At 44.2% G+C, this 27,022-nt stretch overlaps 1 protein-coding gene across 1 annotated transcript in view; it reads left to right on the forward strand.

The window, feature by feature from the left end:
* The first annotated feature begins 6,101 nt into the window (after positions 1-6,101).
* Positions 6,102-27,022, forward strand: part of IPO9 (importin 9) — a 95,574-nt gene continuing 74,653 nt past the window's right edge. The window contains exons 1-12 of the mRNA XM_077295322.1: positions 6,102-6,363; positions 6,809-6,870; positions 11,537-11,623; positions 11,730-11,931; positions 13,240-13,328; positions 14,581-14,667; positions 19,313-19,432; positions 19,862-19,962; positions 20,109-20,167; positions 20,349-20,497; positions 20,582-20,680; positions 20,755-20,861. Of these exons, the coding sequence (XP_077151437.1) occupies positions 6,216-6,363; positions 6,809-6,870; positions 11,537-11,623; positions 11,730-11,931; positions 13,240-13,328; positions 14,581-14,667; positions 19,313-19,432; positions 19,862-19,962; positions 20,109-20,167; positions 20,349-20,497; positions 20,582-20,680; positions 20,755-20,861 (1,310 nt within the window). The 5' untranslated portion in view covers positions 6,102-6,215. The remainder of the gene's footprint in view (positions 6,364-6,808; positions 6,871-11,536; positions 11,624-11,729; positions 11,932-13,239; positions 13,329-14,580; positions 14,668-19,312; positions 19,433-19,861; positions 19,963-20,108; positions 20,168-20,348; positions 20,498-20,581; positions 20,681-20,754; positions 20,862-27,022) is intronic.

The following is a 27,022-nucleotide window of genomic DNA, read 5'->3' on the forward strand; positions in this document are numbered from 1 at the left end:
GTCTTCTCGTTTTGTCCCTATGAAGGTCTCTTCTCCTAAGTTCAAGCCTCGGTTCATCGGTCCTTATAAGATCTTGGAGATTCTTAACCCTGTATCTTTTCGTTTGGATCTCCCAGCATCGTTTGCTATTCATAATGTGTTCCATCGGTCGTTATTGCGGAGGTATGAGGTGCCCGCTGTTCCTTCGGTTGAGCCTCCTGCTCCGGTGCTGGTGGAGGGAGAATTGGAGTATGTTGTTGAGAAGATCTTGGATTCTCGTGTTTCCAGACGTAAACTCCAGTATTTGGTTAAGTGGAAGGGTTATGGTCAGGAGGATAATTCCTGGGTGGTCACCTCTGATGTTCATGCGACTGATTTGGTCCGCGCCTTCCATAGAGCTCATCCTGATCGCCCTGGGGGTTCTCGTGAGGGTTCGGTGACCCCTCCTCAAGGGGGGGGTACTGTTGTGGATTCTGTTTTTGGGCTCCCTCTGGTGGTTACAACTGGTACTGGGTGACTTTGGTGGGTTGCGGTCTCTGGTTTCCACCTGTCCATCAGAGGCTGGGTGTTTCCTATTTAACCTGGCTTTCCTGTCATTCCCTTGCCGGCTATCAATGTATCAGTGTGTCTCTGTTACCTTTGCTACCTGCTCCTAGGCCTTCAAGACAAGCTAAGTCTGGATTTCCCTGTTTCATGTTTGCTTTCATGTTTTTAGTCCAGCTTGCAGATATGTAATTCTCTGCTGCTGGTTGCTCTAGTGGGCTGAAATTACCACTCATGTACCATGAGTTGGCACATGAGTTCAAGTAATTTCAGGATGGTATTTTGAAGGGTTTTAAGCTGACCGCGCAGTTCACCTTTTGTATCCTCTGCTATCTAGCTTAAGCGGGCCTCATTTTGCTGAATCTGTTTTCATAACTACGTTTGTGCCTTCCTCTCATTTCACCGTCATTATATGTGGGGGGCTGCTATTTCTGTGGGAATATTTCTCTGGAGGCAAGATAGGTCTGTGATTCTTCTGATAGGGGTAGCTAGATCTCCGGCTGGCGCGAGACGTCTAGAGTCCCCCCAGGAACGTTCCCCGGCTGCTGTTAGTTGAGTGTTGAGGTTCAGGATCGCGGTCAGCTCAGGTTCCATCACCCTAGAGCTCGTCCTGTTTTTGCCCGTGTTATGTGTTTAATTCCCTGCCATTGGGAACATGACAGCGCACATCGTATACAATATCGTGCACACCTTTGTTACACGATGTGATCATGCCGCCACAGCGGGACACTTGACGACAAAGGAAAGTTTCAAACGATCTGCTACGATGTACGATTCTCAGCGGGGTCCCTGATCGCAGTAGCGTGTCAGACACAGCGAGATCGTAAGTATATCGCTGGAACGTCACGGATCGTGCCGTCGTAGCGACCAAAGTGCCACTGTGAGACGGTACCCTTAGAATCTCAAAAACAGAGATCCTCTGTTCCGATCTCCAAACAGTTAAATATAAGATAAAGGGTTTGGATCCTAAAAAAAACAAAAGAAGGTATCCTTAAGATTTGCCTTGTTGGTCTTGGGATCAATTACAGCATGTATTCAGGCAGTTCCCTGGGCCCAGGCTCATACGAGGATCCTCCAAAAATGTATCCTTCCTGGGACAAAACTCCAGAAGCACTCGATACAAGACTCTCCCTTTCTCACCAAGTAAAAATATCCCTCAGCTGGTGGCTCAGCCAAGAAAATCTGGTGAAGGGAATACCTTGGATCCAATACTCGGTTTCTTCGGCAACAACATGCCAGAAAACAGATGCCAGAAAACAAGGTTGGGGAGAGGTGAGTCTTTCAGGGAACCTGGCCCAAAAAGATGGATGACGGATCTCCAATTTCAGGGAATTAAGAGCAGTAGAGGAAGCCCTGAGAGCAGCAAAATTGATACTCCAGGGAATCCATGTCCGAATCTACTCCAACAACATGACCACTGTGGCCCATCTATGTCATCAGGGCAGCACAAGATTCAAGAGCCTGCAACAGGTCTCAGCAAGAATTTTCCTTTGGGAAGAATGTCATCTGTTCCTTCATCAAAGGGATCCAACAATATCGAAGCAGACTTCCTGAGCAGGACGGATCTAGATCCGTGGGAATGGAGTCTCGGTACGAAAGTATTCTGTTCAACAACCAAGAAATGGGGTGTCCCAGATGTGGACCTGTTTGCGAATTGGCAGAACGCTAAAGTAGAGTGTTATTTCTCCATAGGTCCAAACAAAACCCAATCAAAGGTGAATGCCTTCTCTCACCTGTGGAATTCTAAGTTGGCCTATGTGTTCCCTCCAATTCCGTTATTGCCAAGGATTTTACAATAGGTCAGGACAGGGTCAAAACCATTCTGATCGCCCCTCTCTGGCGAAAGAGGAGCTGGTTTGGGGCTCTGAAACACCTGAACTCAGAGAAACCTCTTACCTGGCTGCTAGACCACGACTTTCTACATCAAGGTCCCATTTACCATCCTGCTCCCCACAGTTTACGCTTGGCAGCCTGGCTTCTGAAGCCGCAGTCCTAAAAGCCAGAGGCCTCTCAGATGCAATCATAAGTACCTTCCAAAAAAGCAGGAAACAGGTCACTAATGCCATCTACTCCAAGATATGGAAGACCTTCTCAGCATGGTATGGATCCACTCCCTTCGATCTTTTCCATCCTGACTTGGCTAAGATACTAGACTTCCTACAGGACGGCTTATCAAAAGGACTAAGGCCTAGTACCTTGAAAGTCCAGGTGTTGGTTCTGAGCTCCTACTTTGATCAAAACCTGGCAGACCATCGATGGATCAAGAGGTTCATGACAGCTGCCGCCAGAATCCACCCAAGGAAATCCAATATAATTCCAACTTGAGACTTGAATATAGTGTTGAAAGGTCCAACTATACTACCCTTTGACCCTATGGACCAGGTCTAAATAGACAAACTATCCTGGAAGGTGATCCTATTAGTGGCCACTACAACACCAAGAAAGGTGGGCAAGATACAGGCCCTATCCATTAGGGAACCATATTTGAAAATTCTGGACAGCCCATCCACCAACGTCAAGGTAATCTCATGGATCGGATGGGTCCCTGACCTAACTGGCTAGTGTGAACACTTACCTCTGGCTAATATCATGGTAAAGCCTATTAATGCCATACGGTGACATATAGTGACCATATGGTGCAGTCTTGGCTATCATCTAAGAGATTACAGTACAGTTACAGATAGTGAGTTACAGCTGATGTTCTTTCTGATGGAGTCTCTCACTTCTATTTTTTCTATCTGGCCCAGACATGACAATTAGTTATGAGCGAGTATACTCGTTGCTCGGGTTTTTCTGAGTATGCTTGGGTGTCCTCCAAGTATTTTGACGTGCTCGGAGATTTAGTTTTTGTCCAGCTGCATGATTTAAAGCTGCTAGACAGCCTGAATACATGTGAGGATTCCCTAACAGGCAGCCCACACATGTACAGTATTCAGGCTGTCCAGCAGCCGCAAATCAGGCAGCTGTGTCGACAAAAGCTAAATCTCGAGCACGCCAAAATACTCGGAGGACACCCGAGTAACGAGTACACTCGCTCATCACTAATGACAACTTCTCCAGCCAGGACTCGGCTGCAGAGATTACAACAAAGACACATTTGACTTCTCACATTTAATGCAGCGTCCCCATCTATTCCGAACCTGCACAAACCCCTCAGCCTACGGATACCCCAATCCTAAGCCGCTGATGTCGTATGTGACCCTATAACACCACATGCTGTGTGGTAAAATCACAGTGCTCCGCTTTCACACATCAGCTTTTTGCCATCAGTCACAATCCGTCGAATTTTCAAAAAAAAAAACAGACGACTGATGCCGCCAGATCTGTTTTTTTTCTCATAGACTTGTATTAGTGACGGATGGCCTCATGTTTCATCAGTCGTTCACCGGATCCGTCGAAAATTGTTTGTCCAGCGGCCGGAGACAACGGACAAAGTAACGTTTTTTGTGTACGTCGAAAAAACGGACAGTGACAGATCTGTCGCCATCCGTTGTTTGCGCGAATGGAAGCCTATGGGCGCCGGACCTGTTTTTTTTATAACAGCATGCTCAGATTTTTTAGGATCCAATTAGCCAGATCCACTAGTCGAATCCGGTGAAAAAATTGATCCGTTGCATCAGTTTTTCACAATCTGCGACGGATCCGTTGAGCCAACAGATTGTGACTGACGGCAAAAAACTGATAATGCCCATGGTGTCCCTTACATAGTAAAATGCCTCTTTTGTGCTCTCTAGATGGTAAAACTGACCTCTAGAAACTAAATGCCCTGTGTAAATATCCTAGAAAACAGTGTCCACAAAATGATAATGTCCCCTGTGCACCTTTGGCAGTCACACTACTGTGAGTGCCCCAATAATGCTTCTTAAAATGGAACCTGTCAGCAGGATTGTGCACAGTAACCTACACACAGTGACAGGTCGGCTTTCATGTTCTTTATACCTGTTAAGGTTTTTAATGTTTTGATCTTTGGAGTGAATTTGTATGTCAATATTTAGTATTTTATTTATGAGTGATCCTTGGTATTAGTATGCTCCCTTTTTCTTCTTAGTGTTTGACATTCCTATTGGTCACAGCATATTACAGTTGATCCTTTTTTTTTTTTTGGAGTGGTGCCCTCCATTGCTGCCTAGTGACCTCTTCCAAAAATGTGACGTACACAGAGTGCAGGTGTACAGACAGCCTCAGGAGCCGAGTGTGCTGCAAAAAGAACAGGTGCCGGCTGTGCTGTACACCCTGCATCTGTCTCCGGGGTCACACTTGTGAGTGCAATGCGAGAAACTCGCACATCAATACCCGGCACTAGGGACCGGAGGGTGCGGCTGCATAGAAATACATACTGTACATCCGCACACTCCGCTCCCGAGTGCCGGGTATTCAGGCAAGTTTCTCGCATTGCACTTGCAAGTGTGACCCCGGCCTAACAGGCGCTAGGTAAACCAAGAAGTATTTATCGGCCTTCTTTTCCCAATCCAAAAATTAAAAAAAAATTAAAAACCATTTGTTATGTTATGAAAAGTTTCATCTACGAAGATATAAAATAAACCCGTATGGTAAATGATGTAAGCAGTTTTCTTTTATATAGTCACCTTCCCTCAAAAAAACATCATCTATAGACTAAAACAGTACCAATAAAAAGTACTACAGCCTTCAACGCCAAAGAACGGTCCCATACAGTGATCATAAAGAAAACAAGGCTGGAAATTTTTTTTTAACCATTTCAGGCTACTTGCATTTTTTTTTTTACAGTATATGGTAATGTAAATTACATTAATCTTGCAACTCGTCCCAAAAAAACAAGTTCTCATATTGAGATGTAGCAGTAAAAAAAAAACAAAACTATAGCTTGATAAATGTGAAAATAGAAATGTGACCTGTCTGGTAGGGGTTATTTATTTATAGGGAACAAAAAAGGTTCTGCGTCTCCAGTCTGTCGTACGTAGCATGCGGCGCGTCAGCAGAGAGAGTGCATAGGAAAGAGACCAGCACAAGGGCCAGAGCGCAGGGGCCAGAGCGCAGGGGCCAGCACAAGGGCCAGAGCACAGGACAGGGACCAGAGCGCAAGGACTAGCACAAGGGTCAGAGAGCAGGGGCCAGAGCGCAGCGCAGGGGCCAGAGCACAGGACAGGGACCAGAGCACAGGACAGGGACCAGAGCACAGGACAGGGACCAGAGCGCAGGGGCCAGCACAAGGGCCAGAGAGTAGGACAGGGACCAGAGCGCAAGGACTAGCACAAGGGTCAGAGAGCAGGACAGGGACCGAAGTGCAGGGACCAGAGCGCAGGACAGGGACCAGCACAAGGGCCAGAGCGCAGGGGCCAGAGCGCAGGGGTCAGAGCGCACGGACCAGCACAAGGGCCAGAGAGTAGGACAGGGACCAGAGCACAGGACAGGGACCAGAGCGCAAGGACTAGCACAAGGGTCAGAGAGCAGGACAGGGACCGAAGTGCAGGGACCAGAGCGCACAGCGCGACCACGCTCTCTCCCGCACACACAGCCCCGGATCCCAGCCTCAGCATCCCGTGGCCCAACGCGTCCCCTCTGACCCTTGAACCCGCGTGTCTCCGCCTCCCGCCCCAGCGTGGTCCCGCCCTCCGCTCTGTCCCTGTGTGCGCGGCTTGGCGGGCGGTGTTTGGCGCGCTGTAGAGGAAGGCATTGAAGTTTTCCCGGCCGATGCTCGGCAGTATATCGGTATAATGGCGCAGGGCATGCCGCCCGGTTTCCCCACGGTGCAGGCGGGGCTGCGGGAGGCCCTGTTGGAAACCCTCGGCGGTATCCTCTCCCCTGGACACGAGGTGCGAGCGGCGGCGGAGGAACAGCTGAAAGTGCTGGAAGTGACAGAGGGTGAGGATGGGGGCTGCCGGGCAGGGCTGGGGCTGCTGGCCGGGCTGGGGGGCTGCTGGTCAGGGCTGGGGGGCTGCTGGCCGGGCTGGGGGGCTGCTGGTCAGGGCTGGGGGGCTGCTGGTCAGGGCTGGGGGGCTGCTGGTCAGGGCTGGGGGGCTGCTGGTCAGGGCTGGGGGGCTGCTGGTTAGGGCTGGGGGGCTGCTGGTCAGGGCTGGGGGGCTGCTGGTCAGGGCTGGGGGGCTGCTGGTCAGGGTTGGGGGGCTGCTGGTCAGGGTTGGGGGGCTGCTGGTCAGGGCTGGGGGGCTGCTGGCCGGGCTGGGGGGCTGCTGGTCAGGGCTGGGGGGCTGCTGGTCAGGGCTGGGGGGCTGCTGGTCAGGGTTGGGGGGCTGCGGGCAGGGCTGGGGGGCGCAGCCCACCACTGACTGTCGGTTTCTTGTCTTGCTAGAGTTCGGGGTGCACCTGGCCGAGCTGACTGTTGATCCCCAAGGTGCTCTTGCCATAAGGCAGGTAAGACAATGGCTGCGGCATGGTCCTAGTGGCAGGATGCCTGTGTGGGATGTGTTTGGTCCCTCTGGCAGGGTGGTCTTCTCATGTAGGGACCCCGCTCCTGTGTGGGGAGAATGATTCTGACACTGTTTATAGTTTAGTTTTACCAATTAGCACAATATAAAGTCCAACCAGTATTTGCTGGGACCGACTTTTGCCTTAAAATAGCTTCAGCTGTTACGGCGAAAGGCTCCGCAGGAGAACATCTGGAGGACGTCACCTCAGACCTGCTGTCTCGTCATGTTGTCCCAGACCGGATGATGCGGAGATTGGGGCCGTGTCATCACTTCTAGGACCCTTTGTTCTTTACACTAAACACTGCCGTTAATGACTGGCTGTATGTTTGGGGTCGCTGTCCTGCTGCCGAATAACTGTAGCCGATCAGACGCCTCCATGATGGTAGTAATCCTGTATTTCTCAGCATTGCGGGCGCTTATTCCTTATCAAATCCTCAACTCCATTTACTCAAATGCAAGAAGCTTCCACCATGCTTCACTGTTGGCTGCAGACACTTATTATTGTACCGCTCATCTCCCCTTTGATGAACAGACTGCTGCTGTGTACAGCCAAATATTTCATATTTTGACTTATCTGTCCAGAGCGCTTACTGTCATTATTCTGCATCGCGGCACGTGTCACACAGATGTCATCCTCGTGCAGTACATAATTGTCATCCGTGGTGCCAGAAAAAAAAAGATAGGTCTGCATGTGGGTCTGTGCATAGTTGAGCCACATGGCCTTGTTTTCATGTTGATGAGTTTTTGCTACAATTTTTCCTGAAGATCACTCCTGGCTGGACTTTTCTGTACATTAGTTGGTTGTCGCTGGTCCGACTTCATGTTGCCAGTTCTGAGCTGTTGTCAATGCAGGACACCTTCCAATTTCCGTTGCCCACGTCCTGGTGTTCTCAATGCAGAGAAGTACAGTCAGATACTTGTACCCTCAGGAAGGCTTCTGATTGGCTCCAGCCTTATTCTTTAAAAGGACAATGACCCCAAACATATTCTACAGATCTGTGGGTGTCCAGCCAGTCAGACCAGCATGGCTCATGGAGTACATGGAGGGCATCTGTGTGCTGCCACGATTTAACATTGCAAAGGATGGGAGAAGCTTTGTAATTTATCAATCTGTGAAAAACACTGGTGACAGACTGATGGAAAAACGGAGTTAACACTGATGTCACATATTGAGTCACATACTGATGACACGGTACATTTTTTTCATGTACCTGTTTAAACACGGACATCTCAATAAGGGGTCATTCCATGTCAAGTGAACCAATGATTTTTACCACTATATTTTTAATTCTTTTGAAATTTTGTTATTTGGTAATAGTGTGTCAGAGAATGCAAAATGTGAAGAAAAAAAAATTCTAGATTTTTTTTTTAATTTTTTATTGATTTTCAAAGTTCGGAAAAAGTGCGAATTTCGGTGTTGCCTGCCTTTACATTTCTCCCCATAACTCAGGCTAGAAAAGAGATAGAGAAACAAAATAAACACCATTCTACTCAGAACTGTACATGCTTTCACCAGATATGTCACAAGCGTATCTTTGATAATAATTTACCTCTGCGAGCGCAAGCGCAAAACTTTAAAACGCATTTCCGAAAAAAACGTTTAATTTAAAAATTTCAAAAACTGCACATGTGCCTGCTATGCTCCTATTCACATCTGTACCAAAACACAAGATGGGATCATGATGGGATCATATTTTAACAAATAAAACTATTACAGTGTCAGTTCAAAAATCTTGATTTCAGATCTGCTCAGCTTGTGGTCTAACAGTGTGGGGTCTAGATTTGCCAAATAATCCATGATTGCTAGATATTACTGTATTATTTTATTATGTTACAGCTTAGAAGCAGGAGAGGACAGAGGAGAAGCTTTGTTAGGGCTGAGAATGACCAGGGGTAGACGGTGACTGCAGAGCAGATGACCGGCCGGCAGCATGGGTCTCCACAGACCGTATTCACACCAAATCTTATCACCCAGGCAACTCCTCAAATGGAGAGAGAAAAATACTCTTAACATCCAGTTCATGTATTGTACAAACCAGGACTACGAAGAGGAGGAGAGTTTGTTATAACATCGGTTACAGGAAGCAGAACCCATCACAGGGACTCCGCAATACCGGACTGTCATCCCATGTAGTGGAAATAAAGACCGTGACGTCTATGAAGTGGTAGAAGAAGGCACAAGATCGGCAATGGATGGCATAACTGGTTATGTGACCTGTGAATATGATCGGCGCTGATGGCTACTGGACTCTCCAAAGATTGTGAAAATGAAGACGTAGAAGTGACTTTTCTGCACCTTCTGGTCCAGCGCCGTCCTATGTGTATCCAAGAAAACCAGACATTGTAAAAGTGAACAAAAACCAGATATAACTCAGGTGGAGCCGAGCACCATGACAGCCGCACATACTCACACAGAAGGAAACGGCCATTGCTAGTGAGCGCTTATGGGCAAGATGACACTTCACCCACTAGAAGGGACACATTGGTGATAACAGGCCAGTGTAAAAACCTACTATTAATTGTTTGATTAGTTCATATTTTATAGTATGAGGATTTAACTACTGGACTATTCTTCTTAAACACTTCAGAAATGACATGTTTAGTGATATAATAGAAAAAAAATTGTTCCATGTATAAATAGGTGGTAGAAATATTGGTTCTTTTATTCTTGTTTTTAACATAATTAGGACAAGACTGTATTTAGAAAATCACACTTGAGGATGTGATCACCTTTTATCTTTTGGCTTGTTCAATGAATTCAGGTTGAAAATGCTGAGCAAGTTGTTATGATGATTAAGATGTGTTTATTCTGGCACTTCGGTATTTGTTTTTTGTGTTTCTTTATTGTTACATATAAATGTTGAATGCAATAAGTTGTAATTTGAAAAGAAAAAAGGAAGAAACTCACACAAACATAAAATCAGATGATTCAAGGCTTAAAAAAAAATACAAATGTGATAGATCCCAAGTTGAATCCCTGTACAAATATAAACAAGGACACAAGTAACACACATGCATGTTTTCACAATTTTAAAACATACGTTTTTTTCAGAATTGCGCATCAAAATTTTTAATTTGATTTCTCCAAAACAAAATATAAAGAAACATAGTCTTGTGACATATCAAATGAAAGCCAGTACCGTTCTGAGAAAAATGATGCCTCTCCCACCTCTATATCTTAATTCTAGCCCGAGATATGATAGAAAATGTAAAGCCATACCAGGCCAAAATCCATGCTTTTTCAAAACTTTAAAAATCTGTAAAAAATTAACTGATGAAGAAAAAAATTCTAAACTTTTAATTTGTAATTAACTAAAGTTGTACTTCATAAAAACAAAAAATAAAAAAAATCTAAAGACGTAAGGTAAAAAAAATATTCATATTTGGATCACTTGATATGGAATGACCCTAAGTCCTTAAAATGAACCTGTCAGTAGGCTCAGCCCTCCTATGCAGTGTATATGGGCATGCAGGTCCTAGGAAGGGGAATAAAATGATGGCCATATAGACGCTTAGGAGGGTTGATCCTACTGACAAATTCCCTTAAAAGGGAACCTGTCACCCCCAAAATCAAAGGTGAGCTAAGCCCACTAGCATCAGGGGCTTATCTACAGTATTCTGTAATGCTGTAGATAAGCCCTCGATGTATCCTGAAAGATGAGAAAAAGAGGTTAGATTATACTCACTCAGGGGCGATCCGATCCGATGGGCGTCGCGGTCTGGTCCGGGGTCTCCCATTGTCATAGGATGACGTCCTCTTCTTGTCTTCACGCTGCGGCTCCGGTGCAGGCGTACTTTGTCCTGTTGAGGGCAGAGCAAAGTACTGCAGTGCGCAGATGCCAGGCCTCTCTGACCTTTCCCGACACCTGTGCACTGCAGTACTTTGCTCTGCCCTCAACAGGACAGACAAAGTACGCCTGCGCCGCAGCATGAAGACAAGAAGAGGACGTCATCGTAAGAAGATGGGAGACCCCGGACCGGACCACGACGTCCATTGGATCGGACCGGGACCACCCCTGGGTGAGTATAATCTAATCTCTTTTTCTCATCTTTCAGGATACATCGGGGGCTTATCTATAGCATTCCAGAATGTTGTAGATAAGCCCCTGATGCCGGTGGGCTTAGCTCACCTTCGATTTTGGGAGTGACAGGTTCCCTTTAATGAAAAGTGCAATTTAGTATAACGCAACATAATTCTCCAGATGCTCAGGTCTGTCAGTGAGTTCTGCATCTGCCTGTCCATGTGTGTGTAAAGCAAATTTACTCCAGATATGAACTGTAGTATGTGCTCTATATTTCATGTCAATTTAGGGTGATATCAGCCACTAAATCCAAAAGTATCACATGCAGATTTGTGACCAAATACGTAACAGATATTTCCCACAACTTTGATTATGGCCTAAATATGCATGTTCCTGATTTTTTTATTTATTTTTTTTCACGCTCAATGGGTTTTTTTTGGCAGGAAATGTACCCACCTAGTATAGCCTTAGATCAATGGTATTTGAAATCGTATAGGTCCAGTTAGGAACCAAAGTATTATTACGGTAAGTGGGCTTATTTCTTCTCACTGCTCCTAACCATTAATACGGTCACTCTTCACTCCGCAGCTGGCATCAGTGGTGTTGAAGCAGTATGTTGAAAATCATTGGTGTTCCCAATCCGAGAAGTTCAGGTTACCCGAGACTACTGAAAGAGTAAGTTATGCTGAGTAGTTTTTCATTATTTTTCTTAACTACCAGGTGAAGTTGATGTAAGGATTGGATACAAAGGTTTGTTAATTTTTATTTTTTTTTTAATTAGGCTAAAGTAGCAATCCGTCAACTTCTTCCTCGAGGCCTTCGAGAGTCCATAAGTAAAGTGCGCTCCAGTGTAGCATATGCGGTGTCTGCCATTGCCCACTGGGATTGGCCTGAAGCCTGGCCGCAGCTTTTTAACTTGCTTATGGAGATGCTAGTAAGCGGGGAAGTCAATGCTGTCCATGGTGCCATGCGAGTCTTGACAGGTACAAGCAGTTGGTTCTTTTATATTGGTTACATCTTGTATACGGTTAGGAATTTTTTATCTACATTGCCATTTAATAGTGTGCAGCTATTAAAAAAAAATATATATATATTTCATACAACCATGGAAAGGTGGTGGACGACAATCACTGGGCAGTCTAGACTAGCTTGGTTAACGCTTTAGATGCCACGGGCAGCTGATGCTGCAGCATATAAGAAGCTTGACAGAGGGAGAGATTCCTCTGTCGCCCCACACCCATGGCATTCCCCTCCCCACAAAAACTAAATAAATGTAGTGGGTAAAGAACGCACACAAAATGAATGAGGTCTAAGTGTTCTGGTTGCTTACTTTAGGCTGAGGCTGCTTGGTGACTTGCCACGCGCCAGCAATCCTCTAAAACATCATACAACAAAAAATGTGTACAACTTGTCTGCAACATGTCGCACAACGGTTTGCTGTAAGTAAAATGGCAAAGTTGCAGATAAGTGAGGCAACAGTTGTGCGATTTCACAACCAGCGACACAAAATCTAACATGTTTGTAAACCTTTGCGGCTCGGAAATCATTGCATCCTATGTTGCGATTTGACACTGCGATTTCATTGTCACGCGAGACAAGTCTTACAGACATAGTATGTAATCAATAAGTAGTATGTACTCCAGAATAATGAAAATGAAAAATGCCACTTGTTAGGCAGTAAACCAGATCCACCTCCTATGGTTACATCAGCAGAAAGATATAGAATAAAGTGACCCTGCCATTAGGCCCAAAATAGCCCAGTCGTTAAGGGGTTACATAGCTCTTGTAATGCAAATAGGGAAACCTGCCTTTTCTTTCACAGAACTTGGAGTGATATCGGGACATGGTATGAAAAAGGGAATCTGTCAGCAGTTTTTTGCCACCTCATCCGAGAGCAGCATTATGTAGGCAAAGAGAAGCTGAATCCAGCAATGTATCACAGATTACTGGTGCAGCCGATCTGACAGACGGTTTGTAGATTTAGCAGTACAGCAGAGCTGAGGAAGCTGCCCCCGCCCACACCAGGCTCTCCATGTACAAAGTCCATAGACAGTGAGCTGCCTATCGCAGGAGGGGGCGTGTCAGATTAGCATGCACACACCACTGTGGCCAAGCAATGATAAGATCCTGGTGCTAAAACAATCATTGCAAGCAAACAGAACCATGGAGCTGTATTTTAACCCCTAACTCATACTGTCTTCAGATTACATTGCAAAGACCTGCTGACGTTCCCTTTAACAGTGGTGTCTACAGTTGTTAAGATTTTTTCTTTTTTTTTCTTTTTTCCATAGAGTTCACCCGTGAGGTTACTGACACACAAATGCCTTTGGTAGCTCCTGTCATTCTCCCAGAGATGTACAAGATCTTCACTATGAGTGAGGTATAATAAGTGCATTTACTAGATGCTTTTTAAAGAAATATTTCTTACAGGCATAGTGTACTATTTACGGTTTACTTATTGTTTCTCAAAGTGAGACTGAAGGTAATCTAAATATTTTCAGAATACTGACCCCAAACACTTTAAAATAACAGAGCAGGTACTCGCCGCTGTAGCCAATCGCTGAGCTCAGCGGCTCTGCCAAGGTAGACTGTGCAAGCTGCTGAGATCAGTGATTGGCTGCAGCGGTGATCCTTTGCTGTCGCAGTGATGTCATTGCTGAGCAGCGGTGGAGAACCAGTACTGTACTCGGGGACGGTGAGGGCCTGCTCTGTTTGTTTTATAATAGGTATTTGAGAGTGGAAAACCTCCTTAAGGAAATTCTTTTATTCCTTTTTAATACATAGCCACATTTGGTGTGACTTTGGAGGTTTAGGTTTTCTGCCGTTATCCCTTTTTCTTAATTTTTAAAATTTGCAGAAAAAAACAAGTTAATTCGGCTTCATTTTAATTGAAAAAAATGCAGCATTTTTGCCGCAATTTCAGAGAAAACTATGCGGTCTTAGAGCTCCATCAGACTGCCGTATAAATTGGATCGAGATCGCAACGCAGTGCACAGACTGGCTATGGCTCTCCAGACCCAAGTGCGACGGCTTCTTGTATTTCTATGCAGATGCTACGCTTCGGTCTGGAGAGCAGTCGGCCAGTCCGTGCACGGAGATCTGATCTTGCATGGCCGTCTGACTGCGCCATAACTGCCCTAATGTATGCCATTTATAATGTGACATGTGATGACTGACCGTGGTTATACAGAACTTGTCAGCTCTCCACAGGCCTGTTCTAGTAAGTAGTTGCAGCAACAATAATTCTGAAGCCTTTTGTCTCACAACCCCAATATCATCTGTTATTCCTCTGGTAGTGTCTGACTATATTCATTGATGGCATCCCTGTAGCGTTTCACACGGTCAGCACTGATTGGACAGTGTCCCAGTGAAGGAACAGACTTTTTTGACAAGTGGAATGATGATACCCAGCTGTCAATGGATTCTTTTCCAGGATGGATAGCAGAAGCATGGCAGTTTTGTAAGGAAGGTTTCCTTATGATGATGGTAGATAATAACGAGCACAGAAATGCCAGGATGCCAACAGGTCGTTTCATTCTTTCCTACTTTGATGATGGTAGAATTGTGCTAATGGTAGTGTACATTTTTAGATCTGTTTTAGTTCCTCCTTTCCTTGTCTTCCATATCTGCAGGTATATGGCATTCGTACCCGATCTCGAGCTGTGGAGATTTTTACTACATGTGCACACATGATCTGCACAATGGAGGAGCTGGAAAAGGTCGGGGGTCTTCCGTTATTATAATATAGTTTTGTACATATCAAATAATATTTTTATTAATTTTCTGACAGATTGTAATTCTAACTCGGGGGGGGTTTCTCTTTCAGAACTGCTTTTGAACTCGCAAACGATCAGGTTTTCTAGACAATGTTATATTCGTTGTCACCAGCAGTTGTGCAGCTCGCAGGTAGCCCATTAGTTTGTACTACTACATCTGATTAGTGATGAGCGAGCGTGCCAGTATAAGGTGTTTTCTTAGCATGCTCAGGTGCTAATCGATCATTTCGGCGTGATTAAATAATATGCTCAAGTCCCCGCAGTTGTATGTCTTACAGCTGTTCAACATGCAGGTATTTCCTAACAGGCAATCCCTGCATGTGTTGCGGCTGTCGAACAACCATGAGACATGCAGCCGCGGCGACGCGTGCATGTTTTTCAAGCATGCCGAAAATACTCTATTTAAAACACGAGCATGCTCGGATAACACCTTATCCCTGCACGCTCGCTCATCACTACCTGTGATCTCTTATTACACCAGGGCAAGCTCACAATGCACTTTGTATGGAATCAATGCCTTTGCTGGAGTTTCTCCACTTACCTTTTTACAGAGGTTCTCATGACATTTCTATTTCAGTAGATACTTGCGTTCTCCATAAAATAACAATGCTGCAGCACCTTTCCATAAGCTGTCATTCTTGTAATTCCTCCTGTAAATATATACACATACTGAAATCTGGATCTAATCATTCTGTCAACTCGGCTTGATGCTTTTCAGCACTCAGTGACAAGAGGATTGGTAACACCCAGTTGTCAGTTAATTCATATTTACTCAATAGACTGCAGAGATGCAAGTAGAGTGAAACCTCTTCAATTGACCTCCTCTTTAATAATTCTATGATGTACATTTTCATCCCAGGTTGTTAACGGCTGTATAAGGCCAGCTTAATAGCATGCAGATGCCAGCTGTGTTAATAAAGCCGACATCTGCCTATGCCTGCAGCAACCTGAGTTGGCTCAGATCACTGACATCCGAATTTAAATGACACTATTGCTGGTGTGGCACATCAATTTCCTGCGACTCAAACTCAGGGAGCCTATGGATTACCATGTCAATCGGGGGCCTCTTGAAGGACCCCATAACTGACATCTTATTTTTTTTTTTCTTTGAAATAGTTTTTGTGTAAAAGTGATAATACACAAAAAAGTGGCAAAACGTAAAAAATTGTGTGCTATAATGATTTGGTTTAAGGCCAAAAATAAGTCAGTTTGTAAAATTTTCGATATTTTCATAACTATACGTGCACAAAGTAAAAAAGACTTTGTTTAACCAGTTGAAGACTGGGCCATTCACCCCATTTTACTAGCCACATTTTCAGTTTTTTTCTTGCGTGTGTTTTAACCCCTTCATGACTGGAGCTATTTTCGGTTTTGCATTTTCGGTTTTTTGCTCCTCTTCTTCCCAGACCCATAACTTTTTTTTATCTTTCCATATGGCCATGTGAGGGCATTAAGAGTTCAAAGACACCAAACATGTCTGGTGTTCTTTCTATATCGAAGTGGTGATAAAAAGTTCCAAACTTTGCTAAAAAAAAGAAAAAAAAAAAAAAATTGCGTCATTGTCCAATGCCCGTAGCGTCTCCATTTTTCGTGATCTGGGGTCGGGTGAGGGCTTATTTTTTGCACGCCGAGCTGACGTTTTTAATGATACCCTTTTGGTTGCTCGTTATTGCATTTTAATGCAATGTTGCGGCGACCAAATAAAACTTAATTCTGGCGTTTTGACTTTTTTTCTCACTACGCCATTTATCGATCAGGTTAATTCATTTTTTTCGTATTGACGGGCTGATTCTGAACGCAGCGATACCAAATATGTGTAGGTTTGATTTTTTTCTTCTTTTTTTTTTCTTTTGAAAGGGGGGTGATTTGAACTTTTATTTATTTTATTTAACACTTTTTTTTTACTTTTGCCATGCTGCAATAGCCTCCATGGGAGACTAGAAGCTGGCACAACTCGTTCGGCTCTGCTACATAGTGGCGATGGTCAGATCGCCTCTGTGTAGTAGAATTGCTGACTTGCTATGAGCACCGACCATAGGGTGGTGCTCACAGCAATCTGGCAGTGACAACCATAGAGGCCTCGGCTTGTCATGCCGACACACTGGTGACCCACGATCACGTCACGCGGGTCACCGGTGTGTGTATTTCTGGATGCGCCACTTAAATGCTGCTGTCAGCGTTTTACAGCGGCGTTTAACTGGTTAATAGCCATGGGTGGATCGCGATTCCAGCCTCCGGTATTGCGGGCACATGTCAGCTGTTTAAAACAGCTGAAATGTCCCGGGAAAGATGTGTTACTGCCGGAACCCGCATCACAGGGAGGGATACCGACCACATATCCAAGCCCTTTCCACTTCCTGCCGACTTCAACTCAAAAATATTTCACGAATCCGTTCATTCCTCAACCAAGAATCTGCAAAAACCCTAGTCCATGCCCTCATCATCTCTCGCCTTGACTACTGCAACCTCCTGCTCTGTGGCCTCCCCTCGAACACTCTCGCACCCCTCCAATCTATTCTAAACTCTGCTGCCCGACTAATCCACCTGTCCCCCCGCTATTCCCCGGCCTCTCCCCTCTGTCAATCCCTTCACTGGCTCCCCATTGCCCAGAGACTCCAGTACAAAACCCTAACCATGACGTACAAAGCCATCCACAACCTGTCTCCTCCATACATCTGTGACCTCGTCTCCCGGTACTTACCTACACGCAACCTCCGATCCTCACAAGATCTCCTTCTCTACTCCCCTCTTATCTCCTCTTCCCACAATCGTATACAAGATTTCTCTCGCGTATCACCCCTACTCTGGAACCCTCTACCACAACACATCAGACTCTCTCGCCTACCATCGAAATCTTCAAAAAGAACCTGAAGACCCACCTCTTCCGACAAGCCTACAACCTGCAGTAACCACCGATCAACCAAACCGCTGCATGACCAGCTCTATCCTTACCTACTGTATTCTCACCCTTCCCTTGTAGATTGTGAGCCTTCGCGGGCAGGGTCCTCACTCCTCCTGTACCAGTTAGGACTTATATTGTTTAAGATTATTGTACTTGTTTTTATTATGTATACCCCTCCTCACATGTAAAGCGCCATGGAATAAATGGCGCTATAACAATAAATAATAATAATAATATCAACATCGGCGTATTATTATGCCCGATGTCGGAAAGGGGTTAAAGAGCTGTCAAATATTTTCTTTGTATATTCAACTTTTTTTTCCCCCCAGATACATAAGGTTTCATGTGTCTTATCTATTTATTTTTTATTTTTTTCTGTTATCAGGTGCTATCGGTGGGAAAATAAGGGAAATAAGTGTTTGTCTCATTTTTATATGATCACAAAGGACTATTAAATTACATTTAAAATGTGCTCACATTTTGTAAATATTTTTATATATTGACATAGGATAAGGACACTGGTATCGCTGTATATAGTAGAAGTGATCTAAAAATTGTAGGTTGAAGTTCTCTGAGACTTAACAAATATGGTTAAAAAAAGAAATGTTTTAAGAATATGAAAAAAAAAACCATAAGTGGGACTTGGCAACATCACCAAATAAATGTGGATTTTATGGTTAAGACATCAGCTTGCAGATATCAATGTGTTTAATTCCGCCTCCTATGACCTACATGCCCATATACACGGCTTAGGCTACGTTCACATTAGCGGCGGGCGCCGCAGCGGCGCCGCATGCGTCATGCGCCCCTATATTTAACATGGGGGCGCATGGACATGCGTCGCACTTGCGTTTTGCGCAGCATGCGTCACTGCGGCGCCCGCGTCCGGGCGCAGAGGACGCAGCAAGTTGCATTTTTGCTGCGTCCAAAATCAATTTAAAAAAGGACGCATGCGGCGCAAAACGCAGCGTTGTGCATGCGTTTTGCTGCGTTTTTGTTTGCGTTGTGTGCTGCGGCACCGACGCTGCGGCGCACAACGCAAATGTGAACGTAGCCTTAGGAGGGTTGATCCTACTCAGATTCCCTTCAATGTAAAAATGCCGTCTAATCTGATCCAGCAGCTTTACTGCCTTCCATCTGATTTGACTTCTTTCTGACCTGGGTGTGAATTTGTTTGTATCTGTGTGTATGTCTATATATGTATATATCATAGATCATTTTGCTATTTTCTACACATATTAAGCCTTTTAGACTAGGAGAAAGAAAAAAAGTTACACCTTGAAACCCCAGATTTCCATTGCCCTGTGTTAGAATGTCAGAAATTAGTGAGCAAGCCGTGCTCCCTCGTCTATTATATTTAGGTCTTAGGCCGTGAAATCTGAAATTGTGAATGTGGGAAGTAGGCATCTTTAGAAAGAGACTTTGTGGCTCCATTAATTTGTCCTGCAGCCAAATTCGATTTGCAAAGCTGCATCAATTTGTGATGGAAATGTACAGAAATACTCGATGTAATTGCCCTTGCGCTGTGTGTGGTGGTACTGTAAGACTGCGTTCACATGTTGCAACTGATTTACGGGTTTTGCCGTGTTTAGGAAACAATGTGGTTCTGTTTCGACTGAGGCAAAAAAAATGTCAGCGTGCCCATGTGTACTGTGCCTAAATGCTGATTTGTCTTCCATTCCACAGGGTGTGGCGCATGCTCTCATCTTCCCAGTGATACAGCAGTTCACAGAAGCTTTTGTCCAGGCTCTACAAATGCCTGATGGCCCCACTTCTGATAGCGGTTTAAAGATGGAGGTGCTAAAGGTACAATTTTGAGGGGTGTATTATAGACGAGTACATTGTAGCAATGGACACTGTAACACTATCACTGGCGGTCACGTACTTTTCTCGTCCAGCACTGACTTCTGCTGAGCTGGTGCAGTGAGAAAAGATCAGGACGAGCATAATTAGGAGAACATACAACCAGTTGTGAATGCATCTCTTCATGGACAATGCGGTCACATGATCTCCTTTAGTCTCCATTTTATGTATTTTACAGCAAGAGAAGTGCTGCAGACTAAATTGATTAATTTTGGAGCCCCTTATGGAAACAGACCATTAGTCTTTGTTGAATATTCAATGTTGGTGTTCAGAAAATAAATCCTGAATTTTTCTAGTTGTCGTCTTGTTTTTTTTTTGTTCTTGCATCCGATCTTGCTTTCCATTAACCCTTGCCTTCTCTGACGTCTCCAGGCTGTGACTGCACTGGTTAAGAACTTCCCTAAGCACATGGTTTCCTCAATGCAACAGATCCTACCTATTGTGTGGAATACATTGACTGAGAGCGCTGCTTTATATCCTCTTATTCCTAAAATTGGACCTGTCAGCCATTAACCTGCGTATGAATTTGCCAGTCAGTTTGAGGTTTAGTAGTAGACATATCTATAAATATATAGTGAATTTAATTAAAACGTCATGCTTTCCTTAATGAATTTTGCACTTATGTTCGGACTGAAGTGAACGATACAGAAGAAATAGAAGACCCTGTCGATTCGGATGGTATGCTTACTTATGCATTTATGTATCAGCTGTAGAACATTTTCTCTTACTTCGCAGGAAGTGTGAGATTTCCGACATGTGCTTATTAGCATATGTTTAGATCGTGTTTGTTACATTTACCGTACAACATTTCCCCTGAGCTCCTTTTTTACGTGCTCTTTCTGGTTTCTCCTTTTAACAGGTGAAGTGCTCGGCTTTGAGAACCTGGTATTTAGTATATTCGAATTTGTGCACACATTGCTGGAGAACAAGTTCAAAGGAACCGTGAAGAAGGCTTTGCCTGAACTGATTTACTACATTATCCTCTACATGCAGATCACCGAGGAGCAGGTAAGAGGCACAGATCTTGTCACATCATCATTACATAAAGCGAAAGTTGTCTCTAATTTTCTTTTTCTTTATTTAACCAATTAGATAAAAGTGTGGACTGCAAATCCCCAACAGTTTGTTGAGGATGAAGATGATGACACATTTTCTTACACTGTCCGCATAGCAGCCCAGGATCTTTTATTGGTGAGTGCACAAGTAAGTGTGGTTTCTCCTTGTTCTTTCACTATTTAGATATTCTTTTTATTATTTTCTCCCAGGCAGTTTCCAGTGAATTCCAGAACGAAAGTGCAGTCGCACTCGCTGCTGCTGCTACTCGTCACTTCCAAGAGGCTGAACAAATAAAGGGTCAAGGTGGAGAGCATTGGTAAGTGGGTTAGTACTTCTTGCATTACAGTTAATAATTATCTTTATATAGCACCAACATATTCCGCAGCGATTTACAGTTTAACAGTTTCAAACAACAATCATAGGTAACAATGTTAACAATACAATAATAAAGCAAAATAAGACGACCCTGCTCGTGAGAGCTTACAATCTACAATGAGGTGGGGAGATACAATGATGTATTTACAATGATGGTCCAGCCATCTTCAGGGGGTGGGGGATAGTTGGAGATAGTGAATGGGCCACACACACACAAACATAAAATTACTTTGATTAGTTAGTGGGGTAGGCCGCTCTGAACAAATGTGTTTTGAGCGAGCGCCTAAAACTATGTAAATTGTGGATGGTCCTAATATCTAGGGGTAGAGCATTCCAGAGGATTGGCGCAGCACCGGAGAAGTCTTGGAGTCGGGAGTGGGAGGTACGGATTAGTGCAGAGGTTAGTCGAAAGTCATTTGCAGAGCGCAGTGGTCGGCTAGGCCGATAAACTGAAATGAGGGAGGAGATGTCAGGGGGTGCCGCACTGTGGAGGGCTTTGTGGGTGAGAATAAGTACTTTGAATTGTATCCTGTAATGAATGGGCAGCCAGAGTAATGACTGGCGAAGAGCAGATGCATCTGAGTAACGATTAGCCAGATGGACAACCCTGGCTGCTGCATTAAGGATAGACTGGAGAGGGGAAAGTCGACACTGAAGGAGCGGTCAGAAAGGTAGGAGGAGAACCAGGAGAGAGCAGTGTCCTTAATGCCTATTGATTGGAGCCTACAGAGTAGGAGAGGGTGGTCAACAGTGTCGGAAGCTGCAGAAAGGTTGAGAAGAATGAGCAGAGAGTGGTCACCGTTATATTTTGCTGTCAGAAGGTCATTGGTCACCTTGATGAGTGCAGTTTCTGTCGAATGTAATGGGCGGAAACCGGACTGTGAAGGGTTTAGGAGGGAATGAGTGGAGAGGTAACGGGTAAGGCGGGAGTAGATCAGGCGCTCCAAGAGTTTCGAGATGAATGATTGGAGACCGGTCTGTAGTTGTTTGTGCAGGATGGGTCGAGGGTGGGTTCTCCGCTTTACAGTTTTTTACTGTTGTCTCCTCTCTCTAGTTCTTGTTACTGTTGTCTCCTCTCTCTAGTTCTTGTTACTGTTGTCTCCTCTCTCTAGTTCTTGTTACTGTTGTCTCCTCTCTCTAGTTATTGTTACTGTTCTCTCCTCTCTCTGGTTCTTGTTACTGTTCTCTCCTCGCTCTAGTTCTTGTTACTGTTCTCCTCTCTCCAGTTCTTGTTACTGTTCTCCTCTCTCTAGTTCTTGTTACTGTTCTCTCCTCGCTCTAGTTCTTGTTACTGTTCTCCTCTCTCCAGTTCTTGTTACTGTTCTCCTCTCTCTAGTTCTTGTTACTGTTCTCTCCTCGCTCTAGTTCTTGTTACTGTTCTCTTCTCGCTCTGGTTCTTGTTACTGTTCTCCTCTCTCTAGTTCTTGTTACTGTTCTCTCCTCTCTCTGGTTCTTGTTACTGTTCTCTCCTTGCTCTAGTTCTTGTTTACTGTTCTCCTCTCTCCAGTTCTTGTTACTGTTCTCCTCTCTCTAGTTCTTGTTACTGTTCTCTCCTCGCTTTAGTTCTTGTTACTGTTCTCTCCTCGCTTTAGTTCTTGTTATTGTTCTCCTCTCTCCAGTTCTTGTTACTGTTCTCCTCTCTCCAGTTCTTGTTACTGTTCTTCTCTCTCCTCTCTCGTTCTTGTTACTGTTCTCTCCTCTCTCTGGTTCTTGTTACTGTTCTCTCCTTGCTCAAGTTCTTGTTACTGTTCTCCTCTCTCCAGTTCTTGTTACTGTTCTCCTCTCTCCAGTTCTTGTTACTGTTCTCCTCTCTCTAGTTCTTGTTACTGTTCTCTCCTCGCTCTAGTTCTTGTTACTGTTCTCTTCTCGCTCTAGTTCTTGTTACTGTTCTCCTCTCTCTAGTTCTTGTTACTGTTCTCTCCTCTCTTTAGTTATTGTTACTGTTCTCTCCTCTCTCTGGTTCTTGTTACTGTTCTCTCCTCGCTCTAGTTCTTGTTACTGTTCTCCTCTCTCCAGTTCTTGTTACTGTTCTCTCCTCGCTCTAGTTCTTGTTACTGTTCTCCTCTCTCCAGTTCTTGTTACTGTTCTCCTCTCTCTAGTTCTTGTTACTGTTCTCTCCTCTCTCTGGTTCTTGTTACTGTTCTCTCCTCGCTCTAGTTCTTGTTACTGTTCTCCTCTCTCCAGTTCTTGTTACTGTTCTCCTCTCTCTAGTTCTTGTTACTGTTCTCTCCTCGCTCTAGTTCTTGTTACTGTTCTCCTCTCTCCAGTTCTTGTTACTGTTCTCCTCTCTCTAGTTCTTGTTACTGTTCTCTCCTCGCTCTAGTTCTTGTTACTGTTCTCTTCTCGCTCTGGTTCTTGTTACTGTTCTCCTCTCTCTAGTTCTTGTTACTGTTCTCTCCTCTCTCTGGTTCTTGTTACTGTTCTCTCCTTGCTCTAGTTCTTGTTTACTGTTCTCCTCTCTCCAGTTCTTGTTACTGTTCTCCTCTCTCTAGTTCTTGTTACTGTTCTCTCCTCGCTTTAGTTCTTGTTACTGTTCTCTCCTCGCTTTAGTTCTTGTTATTGTTCTCCTCTCTCCAGTTCTTGTTACTGTTCTCCTCTCTCCAGTTCTTGTTACTGTTCTTCTCTCTCCTCTCTCGTTCTTGTTACTGTTCTTCTCTCTCCTCTCTCGTTCTTGTTACTGTTCTCTCCTCTCTCTGGTTCTTGTTACTGTTCTCTCCTTGCTCAAGTTCTTGTTACTGTTCTCCTCTCTCCAGTTCTTGTTACTGTTCTCTCCTCGCTCTAGTTCTTGTTACTGTTCTCTTCTCGCTCTAGTTCTTGTTACTGTTCTCCTCTCTCTAGTTCTTGTTACTGTTCTCTCCTCTCTTTAGTTATTGTTACTGTTCTCTCCTCTCTCTGGTTCTTGTTACTGTTCTCTCCTCTCTCTGGTTCTTGTTACTGTTCTCTCCTCGCTCTAGTTCTTGTTATTGTTCTCCTCTCTCCAGTTCTTGTTACTGTTCTCCTCTCTCCAGTTCTTGTTACTGTTCTTCTCTCTCTAGTTCTTGTTACTGTTCTCTCCTCTCTTTAGTTATTGTTACTGTTCTCTCCTCTCTCTGGTTCTTGTTACTGTTCTCTCCTCTCTCTGGTTCTTGTTACTGCTCTCTCCTTGCTCTAGTTCTTGTTACTGTTCTCCTCTCTCCAGTTCTTGTTACTGTTCTCTCCTCTCTCTAGTTTTTGTTACTGTTCTCTCCTCGCTCTAGTTCTTGTTATTGTTCTCCTCTCTCCAGTTCTTGTTACTGTTCTCCTCTCTCCAGTTCTTGTTACTGTTCTTCTCTCTCTAGTTCTTGTTACTGTTCTCTTCTCGCTCTAGTTCTTGTTACTGTTCTCTCCTCTCTTTAGTTATTGTTACTGTTCTCTCCTCTCTCTGGTTCTTGTTACTGTTCTCTCCTTGCTCTAGTTCTTGTTACTGTTCTCTTCTCGCTCTAGTTCTTGTTACTGTTCTCCTCTCTCTAGTTCTTGTTACTGTTCTCTCCTCTCTTTAGTTATTGTTACTGTTCTCTCCTCTCTCTGGTTCTTGTTACTGTTCTCTCCTTGCTCTAGTTCTTGTTACTGTTCTCCTCTCTCCAGTTCTTGTTACTGTTCTCTCCTCTCTCTAGTTTTTGTTACTGTTCTCTCCTCGCTCTAGTTCTTGTTATTGTTCTCCTCTCTCCAGTTCTTGTTACTGTTCTCCTCTCTCCAGTTCTTGTTACTGTTCTTCTCTCTCTAGTTCTTGTTACTGTTCTCGCCTCTCTTTAGTTATTGTTACTGTTCTCTCCTCTCTCTGGTTCTTGTTACTGTTCTCTCCTTGCTCTAGTTCTTGTTACTGTTCTCCTCTCTCCAGTTCTTGTTACTGTTCTCTCCTTGCTTTAGTTCTTGTTACTGTTCTCCTCTCTCTAGTTCTTGTTACTGTTCTCTTCTCGCTCTAGTTCTTGTTACTGTTCTCCTCTCTCTAGTTCTTGTTACTGTTCTCTCCTCTCTTTAGTTATTGTTACTGTTCTCTCCTCTCTCTGGTTCTTGTTACTGTTCTCCTCTCTCTAGTTCTTGTTACTGTTCTCTCCTCGCTCTAGTTCTTGTTACTGTTCTCTTCTCGCTCTGGTTCTTGTTACTGTTCTCCTCTCTCTAGTTCTTGTTACTGTTCTCTCCTCTCTCTGGTTCTTGTTACTGTTCTCTCCTCTCTCTGGTTCTTGTTACTGTTCTCTCCTCGCTTTAGTTCTTGTTATTATTCTCCCCTCTCCAGTTCTTGTTACTGTTCTCCTCTCTCCAGTTCTTGTTACTGTTCTCCTCTCTCCAGTTCTTGTTACTGTTCTTCTCTCTCTAGTTCTTGTTACTGTTCTCTCCTCTCTTTAGTTATTGTTATTGTTCTCTCCTCTCTCTGGTTCTTGTTACTGTTCTCTCCTTGCTCTAGTTCTTGTTACTGTTCTCCTCTCTCTGGTTCTTGTTACTGTTCTCTCCTTGCTCTAGTTCTTGTTACTGTTCTCCTCTCTCCAGTTCTTGTTACTGTTCTCCTCTCTCTAGTTCTTGTTACTGTTCTCTCCTCACTCTAGTTCTTGTTACTGTTCTCCTCTCTCCAGTTCTTGTTACTGTTCTCCTCTCTCCAGTTCTTGTTACTGTTCTTCTCTCTCTAGTTCTTGTTACTGTTCTTCTCTCTCTAGTTCTTGTTACTGTTCTCCTCTCTCCAGTTCTTGTTACTGTTCTCCTCTCTCCAGTTCTTGTTACTGTTCTCTCCTCTCTCCAATTCTTGTTACTGTTCTCTCCTCTCTCTAGTTCTTGTTACTGTTCTCTCCTCTCTAGTTCTTGTTACTGTTCTTCTCTCTCTATTTCTTGTTACTGTTCTCTCCTCTCTAGTTCTTGTTACTGTTTTTCTCTCTCTAGTTCGTTACTGTTCTCTCCAGTTCTCGTTACTGTTCTCTCCTCGCTCTAGTTCTTGTTACTGTTCTCCGCTCTCCAGTTCTTGTAACTGTTCTCTCTCCAGTTCGTTACTGTTCTCCTCTCTCTAGTTCTTGTTACTGTTCTCCTCTCTCTAGTTCTTGTTACTGTTCTCTCCAGTTCTTGTTACTGTTCTCTCCTCTCTCCAGTTCTTGTTACTGTTCTCTCCTCTCTCCAGTTCTTGGTACTGTTCTCCTCTCTCCAGTTCTTGGTACTGTTCTTCTCTCTCCAGTTCTTGTTACTGTTCTCTCTCTAGTTCTTGTTACTGTTCTCCTCTCTCTAGTTCTTGTTACTGTTCTCCTCACTCTAGTTCTTGTTACTGTTCTCCTCTCTCCAGTTCTTGTTACTGTTCTCTCCTCTCTCCAGTTCTTGTTACTGTTCTCTCCTCTCTCTAGTTCTTGTTACTGTTCTCTCCTCTCTAGTTCTTGTTACTGTTCTTCTCTCTCTAGTTCTTGTTACTGTTCTTCTCTCTCTAGTTCTTGTTACTGTTCTCTCCTCTCTAGTTCTTGTTACTGTTCTCCTCGCTCTAGTTCATTACTGTTCTCTCCAGTTCTCGTTACTGTTCTCCTCTCTCCAGTTCTTGTTACTGTTCTCCTCTCTCCAGTACTTGTTACTGTTCTCCTCTCCAGTTCTTGTTACTGTTCTCTCCTCTCTAGTTCTTGTTACTGTTCTCTCCTCTCTTTAGTTCTTGTTACTGTTCTTCTCTCTCTAGTTCTTGTTACTGTTCTCTCCTCTCAAGTTCTTGTTAATCTTCTTGCCTCGCTTTAGTTCTTGTTACTGTTCTCTCCTTTCTCCAGTTCTTGTTACTGTTCTCTCCTCTGTCTCTTTCTTGTTACTGTTCTCCTCGCTCTAGTTCTTGTTACTGTTCTCTGCTTTCTACAGTATTTTGTAATAGAGATGCACCAGAATGTCTATTTAGAAGTGACATTGTGTTTGCTTTATGCTACATTCCTAAAGTTCTACTTAAAGGGAATCTCTCACTATGATTTTGCTATTTATTCTCGGAGCAGCATGATGTGGGGGCAGAGACCCTGATTCCAGAGATTTGTCGCTTTATAGTTGATTTACACAGACCGATACCTGCACAATATGATCTGTAAACTTTTACTGATTGGCGGTTTGGTTTAAACTGGCTTACACAGGCCAAATCTAACGATGCAC

This window comes from Ranitomeya variabilis, chromosome 3, assembly GCF_051348905.1.
Source record: "Ranitomeya variabilis isolate aRanVar5 chromosome 3, aRanVar5.hap1, whole genome shotgun sequence".
Taxonomy (NCBI): Eukaryota; Metazoa; Chordata; class Amphibia; order Anura; family Dendrobatidae; genus Ranitomeya; species Ranitomeya variabilis.